Genomic DNA, 25,602 nt, shown 5'->3' with positions numbered 1-25,602 from the left:
CAATGAAAATGAACACACAACATAGGCAAACTGATGGTACACAAGGAAAGCAGGGCTAAGAGAAAAATTCATAGCACCAAGTGCCTTTATAAAGAAATTAGAGAATTTTCATACCAGAAACTTAACAACACACTTGAACGCTGTAGAACAAAGAGAAGAAGGCCTACCCAAGAGGAGTAGGTGGCAAGAAATAATAAAAGTGAATGCTGAAGTCAATAAATAGAAACAAAGAGAATACAGAGAAATCAATGAAACAAAGAGTTAGTTCTTTGAGAAAATCAGCATTATAGTCAAACCCTTGTTAAAACTAACTAAAAAGCAATGAGAAAATATTGAAATTTACAAAATCAGAAACCCAAAGCAGTACATAACAGACACTGAGGAAATCCAAAGAATCATTAGGTCATAAATCAGTACTTCACAAATCAGTACTCCACTAATTTGGAAAATCTATAGGAAATGGATAGTTTTCTAGATAGGTACCACATACCAAATTTATATCAAAACAGATAAGGCATATAAAAATGCCTATAACTCCCAGGGAAATAGAAATCATCATTAAAAGTATCCCAACAAACAAAAGCCCAGGGGCAGACAGTTTTAGTGCCAAATTGTATCAGACCTTCAAGAAGAGCTTATACCAATACTCCTCAAATTATTCCACAAAATAGAAACAGAAGGGACATTGTCAAATCATTTGATGAGGGCACAGTCACCCTGATACCTGCAACACACCAAGACTCAAAAAGAAAGAGTTTTACAGACCAACTTCTCTCTTTAACTTTGATGCAAAAATACCCAATAAATTACTTGCAAACCAAATCCAAGAACGTATCACAAAGATCATCCATCAGGATCAAGTAGGCTTCTTCTCAGAGATGCAGGGCTGATTCAACATAGAAAAATCTGTCAATTCATCCACCACATAAACAAACTGAAAAAAAAAACACATGGTCATCTGAATAGATGCTGAAAAAGCCTTTCACAAAATCCAACACCACTTTCTGATAAAAAAGTATATATGAGATCAGGAATACAAGGGACACACCTAAAGATAATCAAGGCAGCCAACATCAAATTAAACTGAAATTCAAAAGATTCCACAAAAATCAGGGACAAGACAAGGTTGTCCACTCTCCCCATATTTACTCAACATAGTACTTGAAGTTCTAGCTAGAGCACTAAGACAACTAAAGGAGACCAAGAGGACACAAATTGGAAAAGAAGAAGTGAAGCTTTCACTATTTGCCGATGATATGATAGTATACATAAGCGACCCCCCCAAAAAAAAAATTCTACCATGGAACTCCTACACCTGATAAACACATTCAGCAGAGTGGCTGGATTCAAAATTAACTAAAAAACTGGTACCCCTTCTTCATACAAAATGATATAGGGGTTGAGGAAGAAATAAAGGAAACAATCCCCTTTACCATAGTGTGATGATAATCGAGTAATCTCTGAGAGTGTAAGCCAGTCAAATTAAATGTTTCTAATTATTAAACTTGGTTTGGTCAAAGTGTCTCTTCATAGTAATTGAAACTCTAAATAAGACACCACAAATTTTATATTCCCTCCCTCTTTCTCTTATTTCCTCCCTCTGTCTTTAGGACAGAAAATGTCCTAAAGACACACACACACACACACACACACACACACACACACACACACACACACTCCATAAAAGCAGAAATGAAATTAAGAAAAGAAAAAAAGGAAAAATTTCCACTAAAGCAAAATGAGAAGAAAAAAAGTGTACAAAAATACAATTGAGTTCATTTTTTTATTGGCTTTCTAATGATTTGCATGGGGATGCCCTCAAATGTGGTTAATACATCCAATAGGACCCCTTTGGGGGAAATTGATTTTATTCTTTAACAACTGAATTATATCCCAATGTCTAAATGTACCAAATGTGCATTATCTATTATTCATTGCTTGATATTTAAGCTCTTTCCAGGCTCTGACTATTCAAAGTAGAGCAGCAATGAACATGGTTGAGCATTTGTCTCTGTAGTAGGGTGCAGGTCCTTTTGATAGAACCAAAGTGTGGTTTATCTGGATTTAGAGGTAGAATTATTCCCTGCTTCCTGAGGAACCGGCACTGTTTTCATAGGGTCTGTACAAGTCTGCACAACCACCAGCGATGGATAAGTAAATGTCCTCCCTTCCTCAGACCTTTGCCAGGGAATACTGTCATTTGTTTCATTGACTTTGCAATCCTGTAGTTTTGATTCATATTTCCTAGTGACTAAAGATGTTGAACATTTATTAGTGTTTCCCAGCCAATTCAGTTTTTATCGTTTGAGAAAACTCTGCTTCCTTCTGTACCCCATTTTAACTGTCTTGTATTTTGATGTTCAGTTCTCTTTTGAGTTCTTTACACATTTTATATATTAGCCATCTCTCAGAAATATAATTGGTAGAAATATTTTCCAACTTAGTAGAATGTAACTTTGCTGAAGTTCTGGTGTCCTTGTTATACAAAACCACTTCAGCACCATGAGATCCTATATATTAATTGATGTTCTTAGTGATTGTGCTACTGATATTCTCTCCAGAAGGACATTCCTGTGAAAATTGGTTTAAGGACACTCCCCACTTTCTCCTCTATGAGGTTCGATGTATCTGGCCTTATGTTGAAGTTATTGATCCATCTGTAGTTTTGTTTGTGCAGAATAATTAGTATTTGTCTATTTGCATTCTTTTACATGCAGTCATCCAGTTAGATGAGCCTCATTTGTTGAAGATGCTATCTTTTTTTCAGTGTGTATTTTTGGATTCTTCTTAAAATATCAGGTGTCCACATGTGTGTGGATTTATGTCTGGGTCTTCAGTTCAATTCCCTTGGCCTATGTGTTTGCTTTTATGCCAATAACATCCTGTTTTTATTACTATAACTCTATAGTAAAACTTAGAACTGGGATAATAATACCTCCAGCACATATTAATTATTCATGAATGTTTCAGCAACATCCAAATTCTTCATCCAAACTCTGCATCCAGCTGGATGTACCCCCACACTTCAGGACCCACATGCTGTACAAAAGCCCAGGCCATTCTTTGTATTTTATTTCATTACATATAAGCCATTTTCAACCTCTAGACATAACAAGCTTATATATAATCTCTTTTGCCACAATTTGCATTGTGTATATGAATATTAAGAGTAATAAAGCATCCACATGCCCAAATATTATCAAAAATACCAATATTGTCACAGATACAGACAGTATATTCTCTCCAAATATACCAGTCTGGTAGAAATGTTTGCCAATGAGTATTACCTAATGAAATTCAGGACACGGACTATAAAAGAACATTCCTTATATTCATAGAGTAATTTAAGCAGTTGAAAGAAGATACAAACAGTTTAATAAAACTAAAGAGAAATAACTCAAGGAGAATCAATGCCATAATGATGCCTGAGAAAACACAAACATAAACCTGAAGTAAATGAAGTCAATGCAAGACTTGTACATGGAATTCAGAAAGAAATAGAAAGCATGATGAAGACTCAAGCTGAAATGAGGACAGGACTGAAAAAACACATAGGCCAGCCAGAAACTCCAGGACAGCCTTCCATGTCAGAGGAAACAAGCAGAAAGAAAAAGTTAGGATCCAAGATAGAATAGAGGATAAAAAATAATCAAGAAATATGAAAAATTGAAACAGGAAAGGAAGTGTGGGATGCTTTGAGAAAAATGAATCTTTACATTATTGGCATAGATGATGGAGAAGAATTCCAGGTCAATGACATAGACCAGTTTTTCAATAAGGTCAGTTTCATAGAAGAAGAGTTACTGAAACCATGGAAAGATATATCCAAATATATAGAGGAAGCACAGAGTACACCAATAGACAAGACCAGAAAAGAAAATCCCTACAGTATATTATTACTAAAAAACTAGCAAAGAAAAATATTTTAGAATAAATTTTAATTATCACTTAAAAAACATAATAAGAAGGTATGCTGAAAGCTGCAAGAGGAAAACAAAAGACAAGGCAAATATAAATGAAAATCCAAGAGAATAGAAGCTGATTACTAAATGGAATCCATGAGAGCCAGAAAAGCATAGAGCAAAGCATGTCAAGTCCTGAAAGACTATATTGGCCAGCCTAGAGAAATGTACCCAGCAAAAATAACTGCCAAACTGAAGGAAAAATACAAACTTTTCAAGATATAAACGGCCTACAACATCATATCCACCAAACCAGAACTAAGGAAAAATACACGAAGTTATATTTTAGACTGAAGAGAGCAATGAATACAGCAGAGATGGTGGAAAGAAATAAGAAGACATAATTATTACAACATGAAACACCACTGCGACCACAGAAAACAACAAATTTCAACAGCAGAGTGACCACAAGTAACATAAGTTTCTACAATATCTTAAATATCAATGGCCTCAATTCTTCATTTAAAAATGTGGAGTAGCTGAATGGATCATAAAACAAAGTCTATTTGCCTCTTCTCTTCAAGAAACATATTTTGATTTTAAAGATAAATACCACCTTAAAATAAAACGACAGAGAAAACACTCCAGTTACATACATTCAGGAAGCAAGCATGCATGCGACCTTGACATCCAGCAAAGTAGATTTTAATTTAAAATTAATTAGAAAAAGTAAAACAGGAAACTACATTCTAATCAAGGGAACAGCAATCAAAAAAGACATTACAACTCTACACGTGTACGCATCCCATTTGGGGGCAGCTAATTTTATAAAAATTGTACTGCTGTGTTTAGTGACACAGTAACAACAATCTACTAATAGAGTGTGAATTCAAAAGCCCAATTTCTCCAACAAACAGGGCGTCTGGGAAAAATAAAGAGAAATATATCACAATTAAGTCACATCTAAAAATCTCCTAGACTCAACTGATATCTACATAGTATCCCCCACAAACTGCAAAGAAAATTTATTTTACTCTTTAACACATGGGAGCGCTTCAAAAATAGACCAAATCATGGAACACAAAACAGGTATTTACAAATTAAAAAAGATTGAAATACCTGTCCTATCTTATCCCAATACAACAAAACTTAAGCTTGACAGCAAATATATCTTTAGTAAATACACAGACTGCTTGGAGATGAAACAACTCAGTACTTACTGACGAATGAGTCAAAGAAGAAATCAAGACAGAAATAAAAAAATTCCTGGAACTAAATGAAAATGAAAACACAAACCAACAAAACTCCTGGGATGCATTGAAAGGTGTTTTACAAGGGAAATTTACAGCTCTAAGTGCCTACGTTAAAAGTGTCAGATGGAACACAAGTAGATGGCTTAATGATGCAACTCAAAAATTGGAAAAACAAAAAATGCAAACACAAGCAAAAATAATGGCAAGAAATAATAAAATCTGTAGCATGAATATTAAAGAGTCTTATTAATAAAAACAAACCTGAGGCCAGTTATTGGGGTGAATGCTGGAAGATCGGAGATGCAGAACAAGCCACAGCTTCCTCACCTTGACAGTTCCTCAGCTGATCCTGTTTCCTCAGACAGGAAGCTTCTGTGCCCTCATCCCAATGGCTCTCAGCTGAACTGCTGCTAGAAGCCTAAAAGCTTAACCAGCCAAATGCTTCTAGTTTCTGGCCCTCATGCTTTATGTACCTTTCTGCTTTCTACTATCACTCCCTGGGATAAAAGACTTGCTTTCTGGGATTAAAGGTGTGAGTCACCATGCTTGGATGTATTCCTGAATACATGAATTTCTGCCTCTGGAATGCTAGGATTAAAGGCATGTGCTACCACTGCCTATCCTCTGTGTTTAATATTGTGGATATTCTGTCTCTGACCCCAGATAAGTTTATTAGGGTGCACAATATTTCGGGGAACACAACACCACCACAAAAATCAGAGGAGAAATAAATGAAATAGAAACAAAGAAAACAATACAAAGAAGCAACCAACATAAGAACCGACTTTTTGAGGAGATAAATAAAGACAGACACTTGGTTCAAGTAGCCCAAAGAAAGAATGGAGGAGTCAGATTAAGAAATCAGAAATGACCAAAAAAAAGAAGAAGGAAGAAAAAGAAATCAGAAATGACAGGGAAATATTACAACAAACAACAAGAAGCATAGATTATTGTAAGGGACTATTATAAAAAAAAGAAAGAAAACCTGTATTCCAGTATTCTTGAAAACCTATATGAAATAGATAAGTTTCTAGATTTGGCCAAACCATTAAAAAATCAAAACACCAAGTCAACAAGCTAAACAAACACATAATGCAGAGCAGATTGAAACAATAAATTCCTTCCAGCTTTAAAAATGTCCAAGTCCAGATGATCTCACAGCAGAATTCCACCAGACATTCAAAGAAGATATACAGTCAGACCTTCTTAATATATTTAAAAAATAGAAGAGAAGGATCATTTCCAAGCTCCCTTAGAAAGCCATTTTCATTCTAATACCAAAACCAGGGAATGGTCCAACAAAAACAAGAAAACCACATGCCATTATCCCTAAGAAACATAGATTCAATAAAATAGTTGCAAATAGAATACAGACTCACATCAAAACTATTGTATACCATGACTAAGATGGCCTTATCACTGAAATGTAGGAATAGTTCAACATATTTAACTCAATAAATGTAAAATCCACATAAATGGATTATAGACAGAAGTCACATGAACATATCAATTGATGAAAAAAGGTGACAAAATTCAACTCCCTTTATCATAAATGTTCTAGACAACATACAGAAAGAGGGAACATACCTCAACACAATTAAAGCAATATATAAGAAACCCATAGGCAATATCATTCTCAATGGAGAAAAACTTAAAACAATTCCACTGAAGTAAGAAATCAGACAACTAAGTCCACCACTCCCACTTCTTTTCAATATTGTGCTGAGAGTATTAGCTGGAGCAATAAGGCAAGATAAGTAAGTTAAAGGAATACAAATAGAGAAAGAAGTCAAACTATCCCTATTTGCAGATGATATGGTATTATACACTAGAGATCCCCACAATATATACCAAAAAAATTCTTGAAATGATTAACAAATACAACTATGTGACAGGATACAGAATCGTCTTGCACAAATCAATGTCCTTTTTTTATACACTAACAACAAACATAGGAAGGAGAGCATGGACAGACTCCCATTCACAATTCTCCTAAAGAAAATAAATTACTTAGGAAGAAATCTAAGCAAGGAAGCAAAGGACTTTGACAGGAGAACTTTAAAACCTTGAAAAAAAACAGGAAAGACAATAGAAAATTAAAAGACATCCCATCCTGTGATCACTGATTTGTAGAATTAAGTTTATGAAAATGAACATTCTACTGAAAGCTATTTATAAATTCAATGCAAACCCAATCAAAATCTTGATCTCATTTGTTGCAGATAGAAAAAACTATACCAAAATTTAGCACACCAAGGAGACCAAAATAATACTGAATAAGAAATAACTATGACAGGATTACCATTCTGAATTTTATGATATATTACAGAGGCATAGTAAAATACACACACACACACACACACACACACACACACACACACACACACACACACACTCACACACACCAAAACTTGCCAGAAGCCATTCCCCGATGGTGGATGGGTCCTGCGGAGGATGTAAGGAGTCCGCAGGAGAATGAAGTGAGCCAGGCCATGGTGGTCGGGAGAATCTTGCAGCCTGACTGACTAGCAGCCAGATTGTTTCTTTATTTATTCAGAATTTAGTTAGCAGGGATACATTCATGATGTTCCAAAACATAGATCATATCATTTTTGTTTTTGGACATATGTTTCACTTCCTTTTGCTCATCTTTTAGTCATCATTAATAAACTATGACAGAACAGAGTTATCATTTCCAGTCATTTCCCCTCAAGTTTTGACATCATTAATAGAGTTTTCATTCTTACTCATAAACCCCATAACCCAATTTTTGAGTATCTAGAGGAATATGACAGCATGTGCTCAGGCTGGTTGTTTTGGTTGCTTCAAGGACATTAGACCAAAACAAAATCTTCAACCACCTTGGGCATTTTGTCATGTCCCAAGAAGTGTATTAATAACCCTTAGTGGTCAGAGTACCCAGGAAAAATCCTCAGGCTAAAGCTGCTGCAGTTATTATTCAAATTCTGGCATAATACAATCAATGTTCACATTTATATCCTTATAGAATTCGTCTGTATGTCTAATCCTGGCATTCTGTTATTCCTTGGTCATGTGACATTATAGTGGCTCTACATGAGCTAACTTCTAAGAAAGGGAGGTCCTAACACCTCATACTTTTTATCATCTTTCCACTCCACACTTCGCTCATCAATATGTCTCTATGTAGGGCAGACTTGTGTGGTGGTATTGTGTTCTCCAAAATATTGTGCACCCTAATAAACTTATCTGGAGTCAGAGAACAGAAAAGCCACTAGGTACTTAGGATAGGCAGTGGTAGCACACACCTTTAATCCTAGCATTCCAGAGGCAGAAATCTATCTGTTTAAGGCCACATTGGAAACAGCCAGGTATGGTGACACATGCCTTTAATCCCAAGAAGCGAGCCTTTAATCCCAGGGAGTGATGGCAAAAACAGAATGATATATAAGGCTTGAAGACCAGAAACTAGAAGCATTTGGCTGGTTAAGCTTTCAGGCTTCTAGCAGCAGTTCAGCAGAGACCCATTCTGGATGAGGACTGAGAAGCTTCCAGTCTGAGGAAAAAGAATCAGCTGAGGAACTGTCGAGGTGAGGAAGCTGTGGCTTGTTCTGTTTCTCTGATATTCCAGTATTCACCCCAATAACTGGCCTCAGGTTTGATTTTATCAATAAAAACTTTTAAGACTTCTGCTACAGAGTTGTATGCCACACAAATGTCTGAGTGTACAGTGGGAAGAGACTTATAATCTGAACTGTGGCCAACTCCTCTAGCCCACCAGATCTTGTTGACCTTTTTGAATTTACTTTGGTTTGAATATCTTGTTCCCCAGTGTAAGTACAGGGACAGATGTTTCAAGAATATCTCATAGCCTCATGCAGAGACCTCTGGCTTCTTCTTTATGTGTCACAACCTCCAAAGCATAAGGAAGACCTTCAAGTAGATAAGGATATCTCCCTCAAAGTGGGGAATAGTATGTTCAGGACTTTCCTGGGTAGGCTTAGAAGCAGCATTCCTTGGAGTAGGAATAATTGATTCATATGGAATTTTCCATCAGTCCAACATACCCAAATTGTACAAATATTAAAAGTACCCCAAGTATGTAACAGGTGGAGATGAAAACCAAAGGTGGCATGGCAGCCATCATGTGGCTCAGCTCTGCTGGATCTTTGTCAAGCAGCTGTGCTGGCTTTATAACTTCTGCCATTACACTGAGATATGGCTGTGCCAAAAACAACCACAAAATAATATGGCACTGGCAGAAAAATATATCTATAGATCAACACATAAATCCAAACCCAAATTTGAGCATATGTTAGATTAGTCATTTAATATTCAATAAAGACACTAAAAACAGGATAGAGAATTGAAAACATCATGAAGACATGTTCTTTGAAAAACTGGAGTTCCACAAGTAGAAAAATGCAATTATGCCCATATCTAGCACCCGTTGCAATTGTAACTCCAAAGGATCAAAGACCTGAACCTGAAAACACGAACACTGAAATTGTTAGAAGAAAACATAATCAAAAGTCTCCATGATCCAGGTTCAGGAAAAGACTTTCTGAATAGGACTCCATTTGACTAAGAATTAATGCTAACAACTGAAAAGTAGGAGTTCATGAAATAAAATGCCTCTTTACAGTCAAAGAAATAGTCAACTGAGTGGGGATAAAGCCTGCAGAATGGGAGAGGATCTTTGCCGGGTATATATCTGACAGTGGATTGATATCCAGAATATACAAAGAAGTGAAAAAAAAAAAAAAAAACAAAGTCTTAAAAAACAAATGACCTATTCTATAAGAAATGATCCTGGCGGCGGGTCGGGGTTACATGGCGGCGACTGCGGCAAAGCGAGAGCCTCGGAGACGCCGCCGCTGCCGCCAGCACAGCCGGAGACCTGAGCCGACCTTGGGGGCTGTCCGCGGGCCCTGCACACTCTCGATGAGTCGGAGGAGTCCCGTTGTATCAGAGTAAGATGGACGGTAGCTTTGATTGTGATTGTGGTGAGCTGGAGCCACCTGATCACTAACAAAAGATACCTGTCAGCCAACATCACCAGGGCTTCCTGTTGAAATACAGCAACAAGGAAGAGAGGAAGCAAAGGGAATAGTGCTTTCAGCGCCTTAGGATGCTGCTCAGGACCAGTCCAACACTGAATGTATCTGCACTGTGAGAGGATGTCCACGGAGGCCTGCCGGGTGCATATTTATTCACAGTTTTGTCCCATGTTAAGTCGGTTAGCATAGTCTATCTGAGTGCATAGTATGTCATTTCATTCCGTTTGAGTTTCTTGAGTGTTTTCTTTAAATGTCTGCAGAGTTGCTGCCCTTCCTTGAACTATGAGCACTGCAATCTTTTTGATTCTCAGTATGAATAGAGATTTTTGAGCTTTAAGTTTGAGGGGAACTCAGCGGGCCTGGTTGGCGTCTGCAATGAACATCAAGAAACCATCGTGCTGTGGAAACGGAATTGTTTTTCTCCCTTTTTGAGAGATCTTTCCTTTTGATGCCAGTTGTCTTCCTTGTTTACACAAGTTCAACAATTTGAAAGGAAAAGGCAATTGAAAGGGTTTCAGAATGGCAGAGAAATTTGAAAGTCTCATGAACATTCATGGTTTTGATCTGGGCTCTAGGTACATGGACTTAAAACCATTGGGCTGTGGAGGCAATGGCTTGGTTTTTTCTGCTGTAGACAATGACTGTGACAAAAGAGTAGCCATCAAGAAAATTGTCCTCACCGATCCCCAGAGCGTCAAACATGCTCTCCGTGAAATCAAAATTATTAGAAGACTTGACCATGATAACATTGTGAAAGTGTTTGAAATTCTTGGTCCCAGTGGAAGCCAGTTAACAGATGATGTGGGCTCTCTCACGGAGCTGAACAGCGTCTACATAGTTCAGGAGTACATGGAGACAGACTTGGCGAACGTGCTGGAGCAGGGCCCTCTACTGGAAGAGCATGCCAGGCTTTTCATGTATCAGCTGCTACGTGGGCTCAAGTATATCCATTCTGCAAACGTACTGCACAGAGATCTCAAGCCAGCTAATCTTTTCATTAACACTGAAGACTTGGTGCTGAAGATAGGTGACTTTGGTTTGGCACGGATCATGGATCCTCATTATTCCCATAAGGGTCATCTTTCTGAAGGATTGGTTACCAAATGGTACAGATCTCCACGACTTTTACTTTCTCCTAATAATTATACTAAAGCCATTGACATGTGGGCTGCAGGCTGTATCTTTGCTGAAATGTTGACTGGTAAAACCCTCTTTGCAGGTGCACACGAACTTGAACAGATGCAGCTCATCTTAGAATCTATTCCTGTTGTGCATGAGGAAGATCGTCAGGAGCTTCTCAGTGTGATTCCAGTTTACATTAGAAACGACATGACTGAGCCACACAAACCGCTAACTCAGCTGCTTCCGGGAATTAGTCGAGAAGCACTGGATTTCCTGGAACAGATTCTGACATTCAGCCCCATGGACCGGCTAACAGCAGAGGAAGCGCTTTCCCATCCTTACATGAGCATCTACTCTTTTCCAACGGATGAGCCAATTTCAAGCCATCCTTTTCACATAGAAGATGAAGTTGATGATATTTTACTTATGGATGAAACACACAGTCACATTTATAACTGGGAAAGGTATCATGATTGTCAGTTCTCGGAGCATGACTGGCCTATTCATAACAACTTTGATATCGATGAGGTTCAGCTTGACCCAAGAGCTCTGTCTGATGTCACCGAGGAAGAAGAAGTTCAAGTTGATCCTCGAAAATACTTGGATGGAGACCGAGAGAAGTACCTGGAGGATCCCGCCTTTGACACTAGCTACTCTGCTGAGCCTTGCTGGCAGTACCCAGATCACCACGAGAACAAGTACTGTGATCTGGAGTGTAGCCACACCTGTAACTACAAAACAAGGTCACCATCATATTTAGATAACTTGGTATGGAGGGAGAGTGAAGTTAACCATTACTATGAGCCCAAACTTATTATAGATCTTTCCAACTGGAAAGAGCAAAGTAAAGAAAAATCCGATAAAAAAGGCAAGTCAAAGTGTGAGAGGAACGGATTGGTCAAAGCACAGATAGCGCTGGAGGAAGCATCCCAGCAACTGGCGGAGAAGGAAAGGGAGAAGGGCCAGGGCTTTGACTTTGATTCCTTCATAGCAGGAACTATTCAGCTTAGTTCCCAGCAGGAGCCTGCTGACGTTGTTGACAAGTTAAACGACTTGAATAGCTCAGTGTCCCAGCTAGAATTGAAAAGCTTGATCTCCAAGTCAGTCAGCCAAGAGAAGCAGGAAAAGGGGATGGCGAACCTGGCCCAGCTGGAGGCCTTGTACCAGTCCTCTTGGGACAGCCAGTTGGTGAGCAGCGGCGGGGAGGAGTGTTTCCTCATCAGTCAGTTCTGCTGTGAGGTCAGGAAGGACGAGCATGTGGAGAAGGAGAGCACGTACACCACCTATCTGGACAAGTTCTTCAGCAGGAAGGAAGATTCTGAAATGCTAGAACCTGAGCCAGTTGAGGAAGGGAAGCGTGGGGAGAGAGGACGTGAGGCAGGGCTTCTGACTGGCAGTGGGGAGATCCTCCTGAGCAAGCAGCTAGAGTCCATAGGCACTCCGCAGTTCCACAGTCCAGTGGGGTCCCCACTCAAGTCCATCCAGGCCACGTTAACACCTTCCGCTATGAAATCTTCCCCTCAAATCCCTCACAAGACATACAGCAGCATTCTGAAACATCTGAACTAAACACTCAGCAGACATTTCTCTTTGTTCTTCATGAGATGTGTTGTCTTTTTTTATCACTAATGTTCTAAGTCAGTTTTTTACTTGAATCAGAAGGTGTCATTAATTTGCAAGGAGTTTTCTTAGTTCTCAGTTTGTAAAATGCAGACTTTTTCTACATGTGAGTTAGTTTTCATTTGAACTGGCATGTCATTTGCACACATACACACAAAGAATAGAGCAAAACAATGCAGTGCAGGAGGAGACGAGATGCGCTAGGGTGAACAGACATTCTCATAGACCAGTGACCTGCTTTACGGGAAACAAAACCTTGCCTTGAAACTTACACAGTGAGACTGTACATAATTGCATGAAAAGATCTATTTTTTTCCTAAAACATTTTTCATTCATTAGTATTTTCAAGTTTTTCATACTGTACACATTTCTTAAGACACATGATACCAGCAGCAACTGAAAACGAATGCCGAATTTGGTACACATGTGTTATCTACCTCAAGGTAACAAAAGTATGTGGCGAAACATAAACCACCCATAGTGCTCCACGGCATCTGCACTTCTATCCAGCCAGCGTTTATCGTAGTAAACTATTGAGACCCGTTCACCGTTTATAAATGTCCTGGTATTCATTCTTAATAGTGAGTGTTAAATACATCACATCTTATTTATTTTTAGCGAATCAGTATATTTTCTGTATTTAATTATAAAAGTTAACTTAGTTTTAAGTTTATTTGCAACTGCCCTTTTTTCCATTTGGCACTATGGTTTGTTGCCTGCCAAGCTGATGACGTCAGCTTGCCCTGAGGCTGTCCATGTACGTTAAGTAAAGTACTCACTGTGTATAGGAATCTGTATTTTGGAGGTGCTTGATCTATCTACAAAGAAAAATTAGGAATTTATTATAAAATGCTCCTAGAAGTCTTAATTGTGTTTATTTTATTATTATTATTATTATTATTATTATTATTATTATTATTTTACAACACCATTCAGTTCAACATAATAGCCACAGAATCCCCTGTTCTCCCCCTCTCGCCCACCCCTCCCCCCAGCCCACCCCCCATTCCCACCTCCTCCAGATCAAGGTCTCCCCCGAGGACCGGGGTTGACCTGGTAGACTCAGTCCAGGCAGGTCCATTCCCCCCTCCCAGACCGAGCCAAGTGTCCCTGCATAAGTCCCAGGATTCAAACAGCCAACTCATGCAACGAGCCCAGGACCTGGCACCAATGCACAGCTGCCTCCCAAACAGATCAAGCCAACTGACTATCTCACCCATTCAGGTGGCCTGATCCAGTTGGGGGCCCCTCAGCCTTTGGTTCATAGATCCTGTGCTTCCATTCATTTGGTTATTTATCCCGGTGCTTTATCCAACCTTGGCTTCAACAATTCTCGCTCATATAAATCCTCTTCATACTCACTAATTAGACTCCCAGTGCTCCACCAGGGGCCCAGCCGTGGATGTCTGCCTTCAGATTCCTCAGTCCTTGGATGGGGTTTATGGCATCACTATTTGGGTGTCTGGCCATCCCATCACCAGAGTAGGTCAGTTCCTGCCGTCTCGCGACCATTGCCAGCAGTCTTTTGAGGGGGTATCTTTGTGGATCTCCGTGGGCCTCCCTAGCTCTCTGCTTCCTCCCCTTCTCACCTTCTCATGTGGTCTTCATTTACCATGGTCTCCTATTCCTTGTTCTCCCTCTCTTTTCTTGATCCAGCTAGGATCTCCCACTCTTTCCCTCGACTGTCGCCCTTCATTGTTCCCACTCATGACCAGGCTATTCATGTAGATCTTGTCCATTTCTCCGTGTCTTTTTTGGGGTCCCATTTTCCAGGTAGCCTCACTGGTGATGTGAGTAGCAGTCTAGTCATCCTTGTTCCACATCTAGCATCTTCCTATGAGTGAGTACATACCATATTTGTCTTTCTGAGTCTGGGTTACCTCACTCAGGATGATTTTTTCTAGATCCATCCATTTGCCTGCAAACCGTGTGATGTCGTTGTTTTTCTCTGCTGAGTAGTATTCCATTGTGTATATGTGCCACAATTTATTTATCCATTCTTCAGTTGAAGGGCATCTAGGTTGTTTCCAGGTTTTGGCTATTACAAACAATGCTGATATGAACATAGCTGAGCAAGTGCTCTTGTGGTATGATTGAGCATTTCTTGGGTATATGCCCAGGAGTGGTATAGCTGGATCTTGGGGGAGATTGATTCCCAATTTTCTAAGAAAGCGCCATATTGATTTCCAAAGTGGTTGTACAAGCTTGCATTCCCACCAGCAGTGGAGGAGAGTTCCCCTAGTTCCACATCCTCTCCAGCATAAAGTGTCTTCAGTGTTTTTGATCTTAGCCACTCTGACAGGCGTAAGGTGGTATCTCAGAGTTGTCTTGATTTGCATTTCCCTGATGATTAGGGAAGTTGAGCAATTCCTTAAATGTCTTTCAGCCATTTGGGATTCCTCTGTTGAGAATTCTCTGTTTAGTTCTAAAGCCCATTTCTCAATTGGACTGTTGGTCCTTTTGATGTCTAATTTCTTGAGTTCCTTATATATTCTGGATATCAGTCCTCTGTCAGATGTGGGGTTGGTGAAGATCTTTTCCCATTCTGTAGGCTGTCGCTTTGCCTTGTTGACCGTATCCTTTGCTCTACAAAAGCTTCTCAGTTTCAAGAGGTCCCATTGATTGATTGTTTGTCTCAGTGTCTGCGCTACTGGTGTTATATTTAGGAAGTGATCTCCTATGCCAAGGCGTTCAAGACTATTTCCTACTTTTTCTTCTAGCAGGTTCAGAGTAGCTGGATTTATGTTGAGGTCTTTGATCCACTTGGACTTAAGTTTTATGCACGGTGACAGATATGGATCTATTTGCAGCCTTCTACACGCTGATATCCAGTTATGCCAGCACCATTTGTTGAAGATGCTTTCTTTTTTCCATTGTACACTTTTGGCTTCTTTGTCAAAAATTATATGTCCATAGGTGTGTGGGTTAATGTCAGGGTCTTCAATTCGATTCCATTGGTCCAAATGTCGGTTTTTATGCCAATACCAGGCTGTTTTTATTACTGTAGCTCTATAGTAGAGCTTGAAGTCGGGGATTGTGATGCCTCCAGAAGTTGTTTTATTGTACAGGTTTCTTTTAGCTATCCTGGGTTTTTTGTTTTTCCATATGAAGTTGAGTATTGTTCTTTCCAGATCTGTGAAGAATTGTGTTGGTATTTTGATGGGGATTGCATTGAATCTGTAAATTGCTTTTGGTAAGATTGCCATTTTTACTATGTTAACCCTGCCTATCCATGAGCATGGAAGATCTTTCCATTTTCTGAGATCTTCTTCAATTTCTTTTTTCAGGGACTTAAAGTTCTTGTCATATAGGTCCTTCACTTGCTTGGTTAGTGTTACCCCAAGGTATTTTATGTCATTTTTGGCTATTGTGAAGGGTGATGTATCTCTAATTGCCTTCTCAGCTTCTTTGTCCATTGTATATAGGAGGGCTACTGATTTTTTTGAGTTGATTTTGTATCCTGCTATGTTGCTGAAGGTGTTTATAAGCTTTATCAATTCCTGGGTGGAATCTTTGGGGTCACTCAAGTATACTATCATGTCGTCTGCAAATAGGGAAAGCTTGACTTCTTCCTTTCCAATTTGAATCCCCTTAATCTCCTTATGTTGTCTTATTGCTCTGGCTAGAACTTCAAGTACTATGTTGAATAAGTATGGGGAGAGTGGACAGCCTTGTCTCGTTCCTGATTTTAGTGGAATTGCTTTGAGTTTCTCTCCATTTAATTTGATGTTGGCTGTTGGTTTGCTATATATTGCCTTTATTATGTTTAGGTATGTTCCCTGTATTCCTGATCGCTCCAAGACTTTTATCATGAAGGGGTGTTGGATTTTGTCAAATGCCTTTTCTGCATCTAGTGAGATGATCATGTGGTTTTTTTCTTTGAGTTTGTTTATATGGTGTATTACATTAATGGACTTTCGTATGTTGAACCACCCTTGCATCCCTGGGATGAAGCCTACTTGATCATGGTGGATAATTGTTCTGATGTGTTCTTGGAGTCTGTTTGCCAGTATTTTATTGAGTATTTTTGCATCAATGTTCATGAGGGAGATCGGTCTGTAGTTCTCTTTCTTTGTTGCATCCTTGTTTGGTTTAGGAATCAGGGTAATTGTAGCCTCATAGAAGGAGTTTGGTAATGTTCCTTCTGTTTCTATTATGTGGAACAATTTAGAGAGTATTGGTATTAACTCTTCTTTGAAGATCTGGTAGAATTCTGCGCTGAAACCATCTGGTCCTGGGCTTTTTTTGGTTGGGAGACCTTTAATGACTGTTTCTATTTCCTTAGGGGTTATTGGACTATTTAAATAGTTTATCTGGTCTTGATTAAACTTAGGTATGTGGTATCTATCCAGAAAAATGTCCATTTCTTTTAGGTTTTCCAGTTTTGTGGAGTAGAGGTTTTTGAAATATGACCTTATAATTCTCTGGATTTCCTCAATGTCTGTTGTTATGTCCCCCTTTTCATTTCTGATTTTGTTGATTTGGATTCTCTCTCTCTGTCTTTTGGTTAGTTTGGATAAGGGCTTGTCTATCTTGTTGATTTTCTCAAAGAACCAACTCTTTGTTTCATTAATTTTTTGTATTATTCTCTTAGTTTCTAATTTATTAATTTCACCTCTCACTTTGATAATTTCCTGGCGTCTATTCTTCCTGGGAGACTTTGCTTCTTCTTGTTCTAGAGCTTTCAGATGTGCTGTTAAGTCACTAGTGTGCGATTTCTCCAACTTCTTTATGTGGGCATTTAGTGCTATGAATTTCCCTCTTAGCACTGCTTTCATAGTGTCCCATAAGTTTGGGTATGTGGTGTCTTCATTTTCATTGATCTCTAGGAAGTCTTTAATTTCTTTCTTTATTTCTTCCTTAACCCATTGGTGATTCAGTTGAGGATTATTCAGTTTCCATGAGGTTGTAGGCTTTCTGTAGTTTTTGTTGTTGTTGAAATCTAGCTTTAAACCATGGTGATCTGATAGAACACAGGAGGTTATTCTGATTGTTTTGTATCTGTTGAGATTTGCTTTGTGGCCAAGTATGTGGTCGATTTTAGAGAAAGTTCCATGGGGTGCTGAGAAGAAAGTATATTCTTTCTTGTTAGGATGGAATGTTCTGTAGATATCTATTAGGTCCAATTGGGTCATGACATCGGTTAAGTCCTTTATTTCTCTGTTAAGTTTCGATTTGGGAGATCTGTCCAGTGGTGAAAGTGGGGTGTTGAGATCTCCCACTATTAATGTGTGGGGTTTTATATGTGGTTTAAGCTTTAGTAATGTTTCTTTTACATATGTGGGTGCTCTTATGTTTGGGGCATATATGTTCAAAATTGAAACTTCATCTTGGTCGATCTTTCCTGTGACGAGGATGTAATGTCCTTCTTGATCTCTTTTGATTGATTTTAGTTTGAAGTCTATTTTGTTGGATATCAGGATGGCTACCCCTGCTTGTTTCTTAAGACCATTTGATTGAAAAGTCTTTTCCCAGCCTTTTATTCTTAGGTAGTGTCTATCTTTGAATTGGAGATGTGTTTCTTGTATGCAGCAGAAGGATGGGTCCTGCTTTCGTATCCATTCTGTAAGTCTATGTCTTTTTATAGGTGAATTAAATCCGTTGATATTAAGGGATATTAATGACCAGTGATTCTTCATCTCTGTTATTTTTGGTGGTAGTGTGTGTGTACTTCTCTTCTTTGGGGTTTACTGTTGTGGCTTTATCTATTGCCTGTGTTTTCAAGTGTGTATCTGACTTCCCTCGGTTGGAATTTTCCTTCTAGTGCTTTCTGTAGGGCTGGGTTTGTGGATAGGTATTGTTTAAATCTGGTTTTGTCTTCGAATGTCTTGTTCCTTCCGTCTATGATGATTGAAAGTTTTGCTGGGTATATTAGTCTGGGCTGACATCCATGGTCTCTTAGTGTCTGGATTACATCTGACCAGGTCCTTCTGGCTTTCAAAGTCTCCATTGAGAAATCGGGTGTTATTCTGATGGGTTTACCTTTATAGGTCACTTGGCCTTTTTCCTTGGCTGCTCTTAATATTCTTTCTTTATTCTGTACATTTAGTTGTTTAATTATTATGTGTCGAGGGGACTTTTTTTGGGGGTCTAGTCTGTTTGGTGTTCTATAGGCTTCTTGTATCTTCATAGGCATTTCCTTCTTTAAGTTGGGAAAGTTTTCTTCTATAATTTTGTTGAATATATTTTCTGTGCCTTTGAGTTGGTATTCTTCACCTTCTTCTATCCCTATAATTCGTAAGTTTGGTCTTTTTATGGTGTCCCAGATTTCTTGGACATTTTGGTTCATGACTTTGTTGGCTTTAGTGTTTCCTTCGACTGATGGAACTATTTCTTCTACTGTATCTTCAATGCCAGAAATCCTCTCTTCCATCTCTTGCATTCTGTTGGTTATACTTGCATCCGAAGTTCCTGATCTTTTACTCAGGTTTTCTATTTCCAGCATTCCCTCTGATTGTGTCTTTTTCATTTTTTCAATTTCCCTTTTCAGATCTTGGACTGTTTCCTTTGTTTGTTTCATTGCTTTTTCATGATTTTCTTTCAGTGCTTTATTGTTTTCTTCCAGGATTTTAATGTTTTCTTCCAGGACTTTATTGTTTTCTTGGAGGGCTTTATTGTTTTCTTCTAATTTGTTTGCCCTTTCCTCTAGTTGTTTACAGCGTTCTTCCAATTTTCTTGTCTTTTCCTCTACACACGCCTCTACCTTCTTCATGAAGTTACTCATAAGGCTACTTTCTTCTGCTTCTTCCAATTTTTGGTGTTCAGGTCTAGATGTTGGAGGCGAGCTAGGTTCTGGTGATGCTGTATTGCTCTTCATTTTGCTGTATGTACTTCTGCTTTGACGTCTGCCCATCTCCTTGTGATTCCTTCTTGGTCTTATCAGTGGACTTGTTTCACAAAGATCTGACAGACTCAGGAAGACTCTCTCTCTTGTCCAAAAGGGAGTTCTCTTGTCCAACTCTTTGGTCCAGAAGGGAAGTCAGGGGCAAGCTCTGGTCCAGAATGGCAGTCGGGGACAGGCTGGGAGCTGGGGGCCGGTCTCTAAGTCTCAGGAAGTGGGTGGGGTCTTGGGCAGATGGGCGTGGGGGCAGGGCGCGGAGACTGCAGGGGCTGCCGGGGGCTTGGAAATGGGGATCCCTCCCGGTGGGGCTAGAAGGGGAGCTGCCCGGTGGCCAGAACCCGGCGCCAAGCTGGGCAGGTCCTCCCGGGGTGGCTGGTGGCCAGGGATGGGGTCCGGGCTGGACCCAGGCACTCACCTCTGGTCCAGAAGGGAAGTTGTCGGGGGCAGGCTGGGAGCTGGGGGCCGGTCTCTAAGTCTCAGGAAGTGGGTGGGGTCTTGGGCAGATGGGCGTGGGGGCAGGGCGCGGAGACTGCAGGGGCTGCCGGGGGCTTGGAAATGGGGATCCCTCCCGGTGGGGCTAGAAGGGGAGCTGCCCGGTGGCCAGAACCCGGCGCCAAGCTGGGGAGGTCCTCCCGGGGTGGCTGGTGGCCAGGGATGCGGTCCGGGTTGGACCCGGGTACTCACCTCTGGTCCAGAAGGGAAGTCTTCGGGGGCAGGCTGGGAGCTGGGGGCCGGTCTCTAAGTCTCAGGAAGTGGGTGGGGTCTTGGGCAGATGGGCGTGGGGGCAGGGCGCAGAGACTGCAGGGGCTGCCGGGGGCTTGGAAATGGGGATCCCTCCCGGTGGGGCTAGAAGGGGAGCTGCCCGGTGGCCAGAACCTGGTGCCAAGTTGGGCAGGCCTCTCAGGAGTGGTTGGTGGCCAGGGATGCGGTCCGGGTTGGACCCAGGCACTCACCTCTGGTCCAGAAGGGAAGTCTTCGGGGGCAGGCTGGGAGCTGGGGGCCGGTCTCTAAGTCTCAGGAAGTGGGTGGGGTCTTGGGCAGATGGGCGTGGGGGCAGGGCGCGGAGACTGCAGGGGCTGCCGGGGGCTTGGAAATGGGGATCCCTCCCGGTGGGGCTAGAAGGGGAGCTGCCCGGTGGCCAGAACCCGGCGCCAAGCTGGGCAGGTCCTCCCGGGGTGGCTGGTGGCCAGGGATGGGGTCCGGGCTGGACCCAGGCACTCACCTCTGGTCCAGAAGGGAAGTTGTCGGGGGCAGGCTGGGAGCTGGGGGCCGGTCTCTAAGTCTCAGGAAGTGGGTGGGGTCTTGGGCAGATGGGCGTGGGGGCAGGGCGCGGAGACTGCAGGGGCTGCCGGGGGCTTGGAAATGGGGATCCCTCCTGGTGGGGCTAGAAGGGGAGCTGCCCGGTGGCCAGAACCTGGTGCCAAGTTGGGCAGGCCTCTCAGGAGTGGTTGGTGGCCAGGGATGCGGTCCGGGTTGGACCCAGGCACTCACCTCTGGTCCAGAAGGGAAGTCTTCGGGGGCAGGCTGGGAGCTGGGGGCTGGTCTCTAAGTCTCAGGAAGTGGGTGGGGTCTTGGGCAGATGGGCGTGGGGGCAGGGCGCGGAGACTGCAGGGGCTGCCGGGGGCTTGGAAATGGGGATCCCTCCTGGTGGGGCTAGAAGGGGAGCTGCCCGGTGGCCAGAACCCGGCGCCAAGCTGGGGAGGTCCTCCCGGGGTGGCTGGTGGCCAGGGATGCGGTCCGGGTTGGACCCGGGTACTCACCTCTGGTCCAGAAGGGAAGTCTTCGGGAATTGTGTTTATTTTTTAAAAACTTGTAATGTTAGACTTGTGTGCATGGAAGTAATTAAGGTACATCATTATTGTAGTTTAAACATTGTACATGATAAGCCTCCCTCCTCCGCGCCCCCCCCCCCCCTGTTTTTACTGTATGTTTTTATTGGATGATCTATTTCCCATCCCTAGGCAAGCATGAATAAAATTAGGTTAAATGTAAAAAAAAAAAAAAAAGAAATGATCCTGGCATCTGAAAAGAGATTTTCAGTTGGAAATAAAATAGCTAATTAATAATTCAAAAAAGTCTGCCATCCTTAGCAATTAGGGAAACATAAATCAAAACAACTTTAGATTTCATGTTACCACAGGAAGAATATAAAGATCCACAGAACAACCAACAAATGCTTGAGTGACACAGAGGAAAAGGAAATCCTCATTCATTTATGGTGGGATTGTAGCTGGGGCAGCCACTGTGCAAACATGGGGAAAGTAATTCTGCCATATGACCCAGCAGAACCACTCCTTGTCTTATGTCCCTAGGACTCCACATCCTGCTCCACGGGTATCTGCTCTGCATGTGCAATGCGGCTTTGTTTATAGCAGTTAGGAAATAGAAAAACATCTAAATAATCTAGAACTGACCAGTGGATAATAAAACTGTGATACACATAATCCATGGAAACTATTTGAGTTTAAAGAAAAATGAAATCATAAACATTGTGGATATGTGGGTGGAACTAGAAAAGATTATATTGAGTCAAAAAATCCTGACCCACCAAGACAAATGTCACATGTTCTTTCTCATCTGAGGTTCCTATCTCCAAATCTTCAGATGTGAGTACATGTCCTGGGGAAACTGCAGAAGACAGGAAACTGAGCAGGCCCATTGCACGAGCTGGGGAATAACAGAATGGAATAGCAGAGAAGAGATGACCAGAAGGCTGACATGCAAAAGAGGGAGACTCTAATCGTGGAGGTAAGAGACAGATAAATACAGGTGAGGGAGGGAAGAGACTGAAATAACAATAAGGATGTCCAGAATAAGTGATGTGATCAAAAAGGAAAAAGGGGATGAGGGAACTTTAGGGAAGAGGAAGGGAAGTAAATACGGAACAAGGAGAGAGGTGGTAAAATATCAGTAAGGATGTCTGAAAACCACAGAGTCTTATTATATGACTATAACTGGAAAAACCCTACAATACCATTAATTCTCTTTATACTGATACATATAGCTTTAATAAACCTTTATCCTCTGGGCTGATGCTCCTCTCTCCAAGAACAAGACTATAAACACAAACCCAACACCAGACAGGAGAAACTTCCTTTGGAGTTGTTGTCAAGGGTTAGTGAAGGGGTTCCCAAAGCATACCGCCTATCACTGCTGCCCTTGTTCAATCGGCAGAATTGAAAAGTGAGTCCCTACTGCTGACGACACCATGTACTTCAGAAACAGAGCACAGAGACCCTTGAGGTGGAACTTACATGAATGTCCTTTCTCTGAGGACTGGCTTTCACAGTACCAGAAGACATCATGCAAGCTTCCAAATGATGAAAACAACCAACAGTCCTAGCCTGCTATGTCCACTAAGAACCATATCAATGACAAGCATAGCACAAAACCCTAAGGATGTGGTAGTGGCATGCATACCTTGACAGTATTCAACAGCTCTTTAAATAGGACCCACTCAACAATAAAGAAACCATTCCTATGCCTGAAACCTAAGTACTCAGTGATAGTGAAGTCATGATTATTACTAATTTACTAAACCAGCATGATCTGTAACAACAATCTGTAAATGTTTGCCCTGATTCCCACAGATAATTATAGTCTTTACTCCCCAGCAAGAAAACTTCTCTTTACAACAGATGATGCCAATATGGACCGACCAATCAAATGCAGAGTTGTGGAGGGCACCTCCAGTGGATAAATCTCCAATACTATTCCCAAACCTAAGGCTCACAGAGCATTTCAGATTAGAGTGTGGAAAGATCATAAGGAACAAAAATTAAGGGGTTTGTCTGTGAGATTGTGTCTCTTAGTAACATCATAAGCTAAACCCAGAAGTCCTATCAACATGACCACCTAGATATGTGGAACCGACCAGAGACAACAGCATCAGACATGCCAAAGTATTCAGGAAAATGACCACAATGTCCCAACCCTACCCAAAGAACAGGATGCAACTACAAAATGTTGAGAGGGGGAGAAATGGTCTTCCCCAGGGAAGAGCACAGTTTGTCATTCAATATAAAATGGTCAGCCCTAAGTACATATATGCAAGTAATGTCATACAGAACAATCCAGTTATATTATAATTTATATGTATACATATTTAATTGTAATCCAATCAATGAAAAAAGGCTGTAATGTAAAAGAGAGTAATAAGGTGTATATGACACATTTCACATCAAGGAAAATGAAAAAAAAATAACATAATTTCATTGTAATTTCAAAATCAAAAAAAAAAGGAAACAAAAGCAAATGCTTGGTGTAGCAAATGCTCTAAGAATCAGGGTAGGTGTTGGTATAATATATAACTCTGTAGAGAAAAGGGCTTACCATGCAAACCTGATAACCTGAGTTTGAACTCTAAACCTGTCAAAGTCAAGGAAGATGCCCCAGCTCCACAAAGATATCCTGTGTTCTCCATATGTCAGCTATGGCACATACATGCATGCACACATCAAAATAATCAGAAAAGTTACTTTTAATAATCTTTTCTTTACCTGAAGACATCCACTAAGGAATTAGATATTTCCAGTTACCCTGCCCTTATGATGATGACAATCACAGAGAACTCTGCCAATAATTTCACCTATGGTAACATTACCTTTTAGAAAACTAAATTCTATTTAATTAATCTCCCCATCTTTCATTTTGTTGTGATAACGTATTCCATTTGTTATACAGTTCCTTAAGTGTCAGTTTTATTGAAGCCAGTAGTTAAGTAGTAGATTGTCATCATTATTAGAATTTCATATTCTACTTTCACCAATTTTTTTCTTTATGTTAGCCTTCCTTATTTAAATTGTAATATAATTACCTCATTACCTCTCTTCTCATTTTTCCCTCTAATCTCTCTCCTGGACTTAACATAGTCTTATTTTCTGTTAAATTTATTCCTCTTTTTCATTAAGTGTTGATTTGTATGTGTGCAAGAATGCATGTATTCCTAAATACCATTGGTTATGTCTGTAAAGTATTAGCTGTATATATGATCTCAGGGCTGACCATCATCCTAGATAAAGGTCAACAGCTGTACCTTCCTGTACAAAGACTTGTTTTTCATACTATTTTTAATATTCCAAATGACAATTCTAAATGTTGTAAACTTAATTCTTTATATGGTACATTTAGGAAACGGCCGCACATGCCCCTTTCCAGGACTTATTTCAGGAAAGAATCATTGGATTAATTTATTCAAGGAATACACATGCATCCTGGACACTTGCATACCTCATATTGCCTGGCAGTACATAGTATGGATCACTGCAAGAGCTGAGATGAAGCTACTATGTAATGAAAGGCAGTATGGGGAAGTGGGGATGCAGATGACACAATAAAATGAGGGCTGCCACTCAAATGTTCACACATTGTATGGCATCAGCAGTGATTACTAATGAATATGGGGATGAGTGAAAAAGATATGGAGAACCATGCTGCATCACATCACATGGTCGTGCCTTAGTTTTCTCCTTGTACATTCACAAGCAGATTGAGGAAAATATTAATTCTCTACCTGTCTGGTTGGAAATGTAACTCTCTGGACAAAGCATACAAGAAAAACAGCAGATTGGTCTTTCATCTTCTAAAATTTTCCAGAAACCAGGACCACAGCTCTGTGTACATACAGATTGAGGAGTCTGAGGGCAACATAGAAAAAAATCATCATATTTTGTGCATCAGTCACAGCATTAAAATATTTTTACACTAAACTACCTAAACTGCAAGCAGAATCTGAAAATTGTACATACTTATGAGGCATTGTTATTTCTCCATAGAGTAGTGTAGAATGTAGAGTTGAAGTTATCACACTTCCCGATTCTGAAAGT

General features: G+C 40.6%; 1 protein-coding gene and 1 pseudogene across 1 annotated transcript in view; one reads left to right on the top strand and one right to left on the bottom strand.

Annotated features, from left to right (window-relative positions):
• Positions 1-25,602, bottom strand: part of LOC102916305 (vomeronasal type-2 receptor 116-like) — a 92,436-nt gene that overhangs the window by 3,807 nt on the left and 63,027 nt on the right. Inside the window, exon 8 of the mRNA XM_076560379.1 lies at positions 25,290-25,413. Coding sequence (XP_076416494.1) covers positions 25,290-25,413 — 124 coding nt within the window. The remainder of the gene's footprint in view (positions 1-25,289; positions 25,414-25,602) is intronic.
• On the top strand, positions 9,959-13,494 carry LOC143270611 (mitogen-activated protein kinase 6 pseudogene; annotated as a pseudogene).

The sequence above is a fragment of the Peromyscus maniculatus genome, chromosome 23, assembly GCF_049852395.1.
Source record: "Peromyscus maniculatus bairdii isolate BWxNUB_F1_BW_parent chromosome 23, HU_Pman_BW_mat_3.1, whole genome shotgun sequence".
In the NCBI taxonomy this organism is placed as follows: domain Eukaryota; kingdom Metazoa; phylum Chordata; class Mammalia; order Rodentia; family Cricetidae; genus Peromyscus; species Peromyscus maniculatus.
This window is presented reverse-complemented; position numbering and strand designations above follow the sequence as displayed.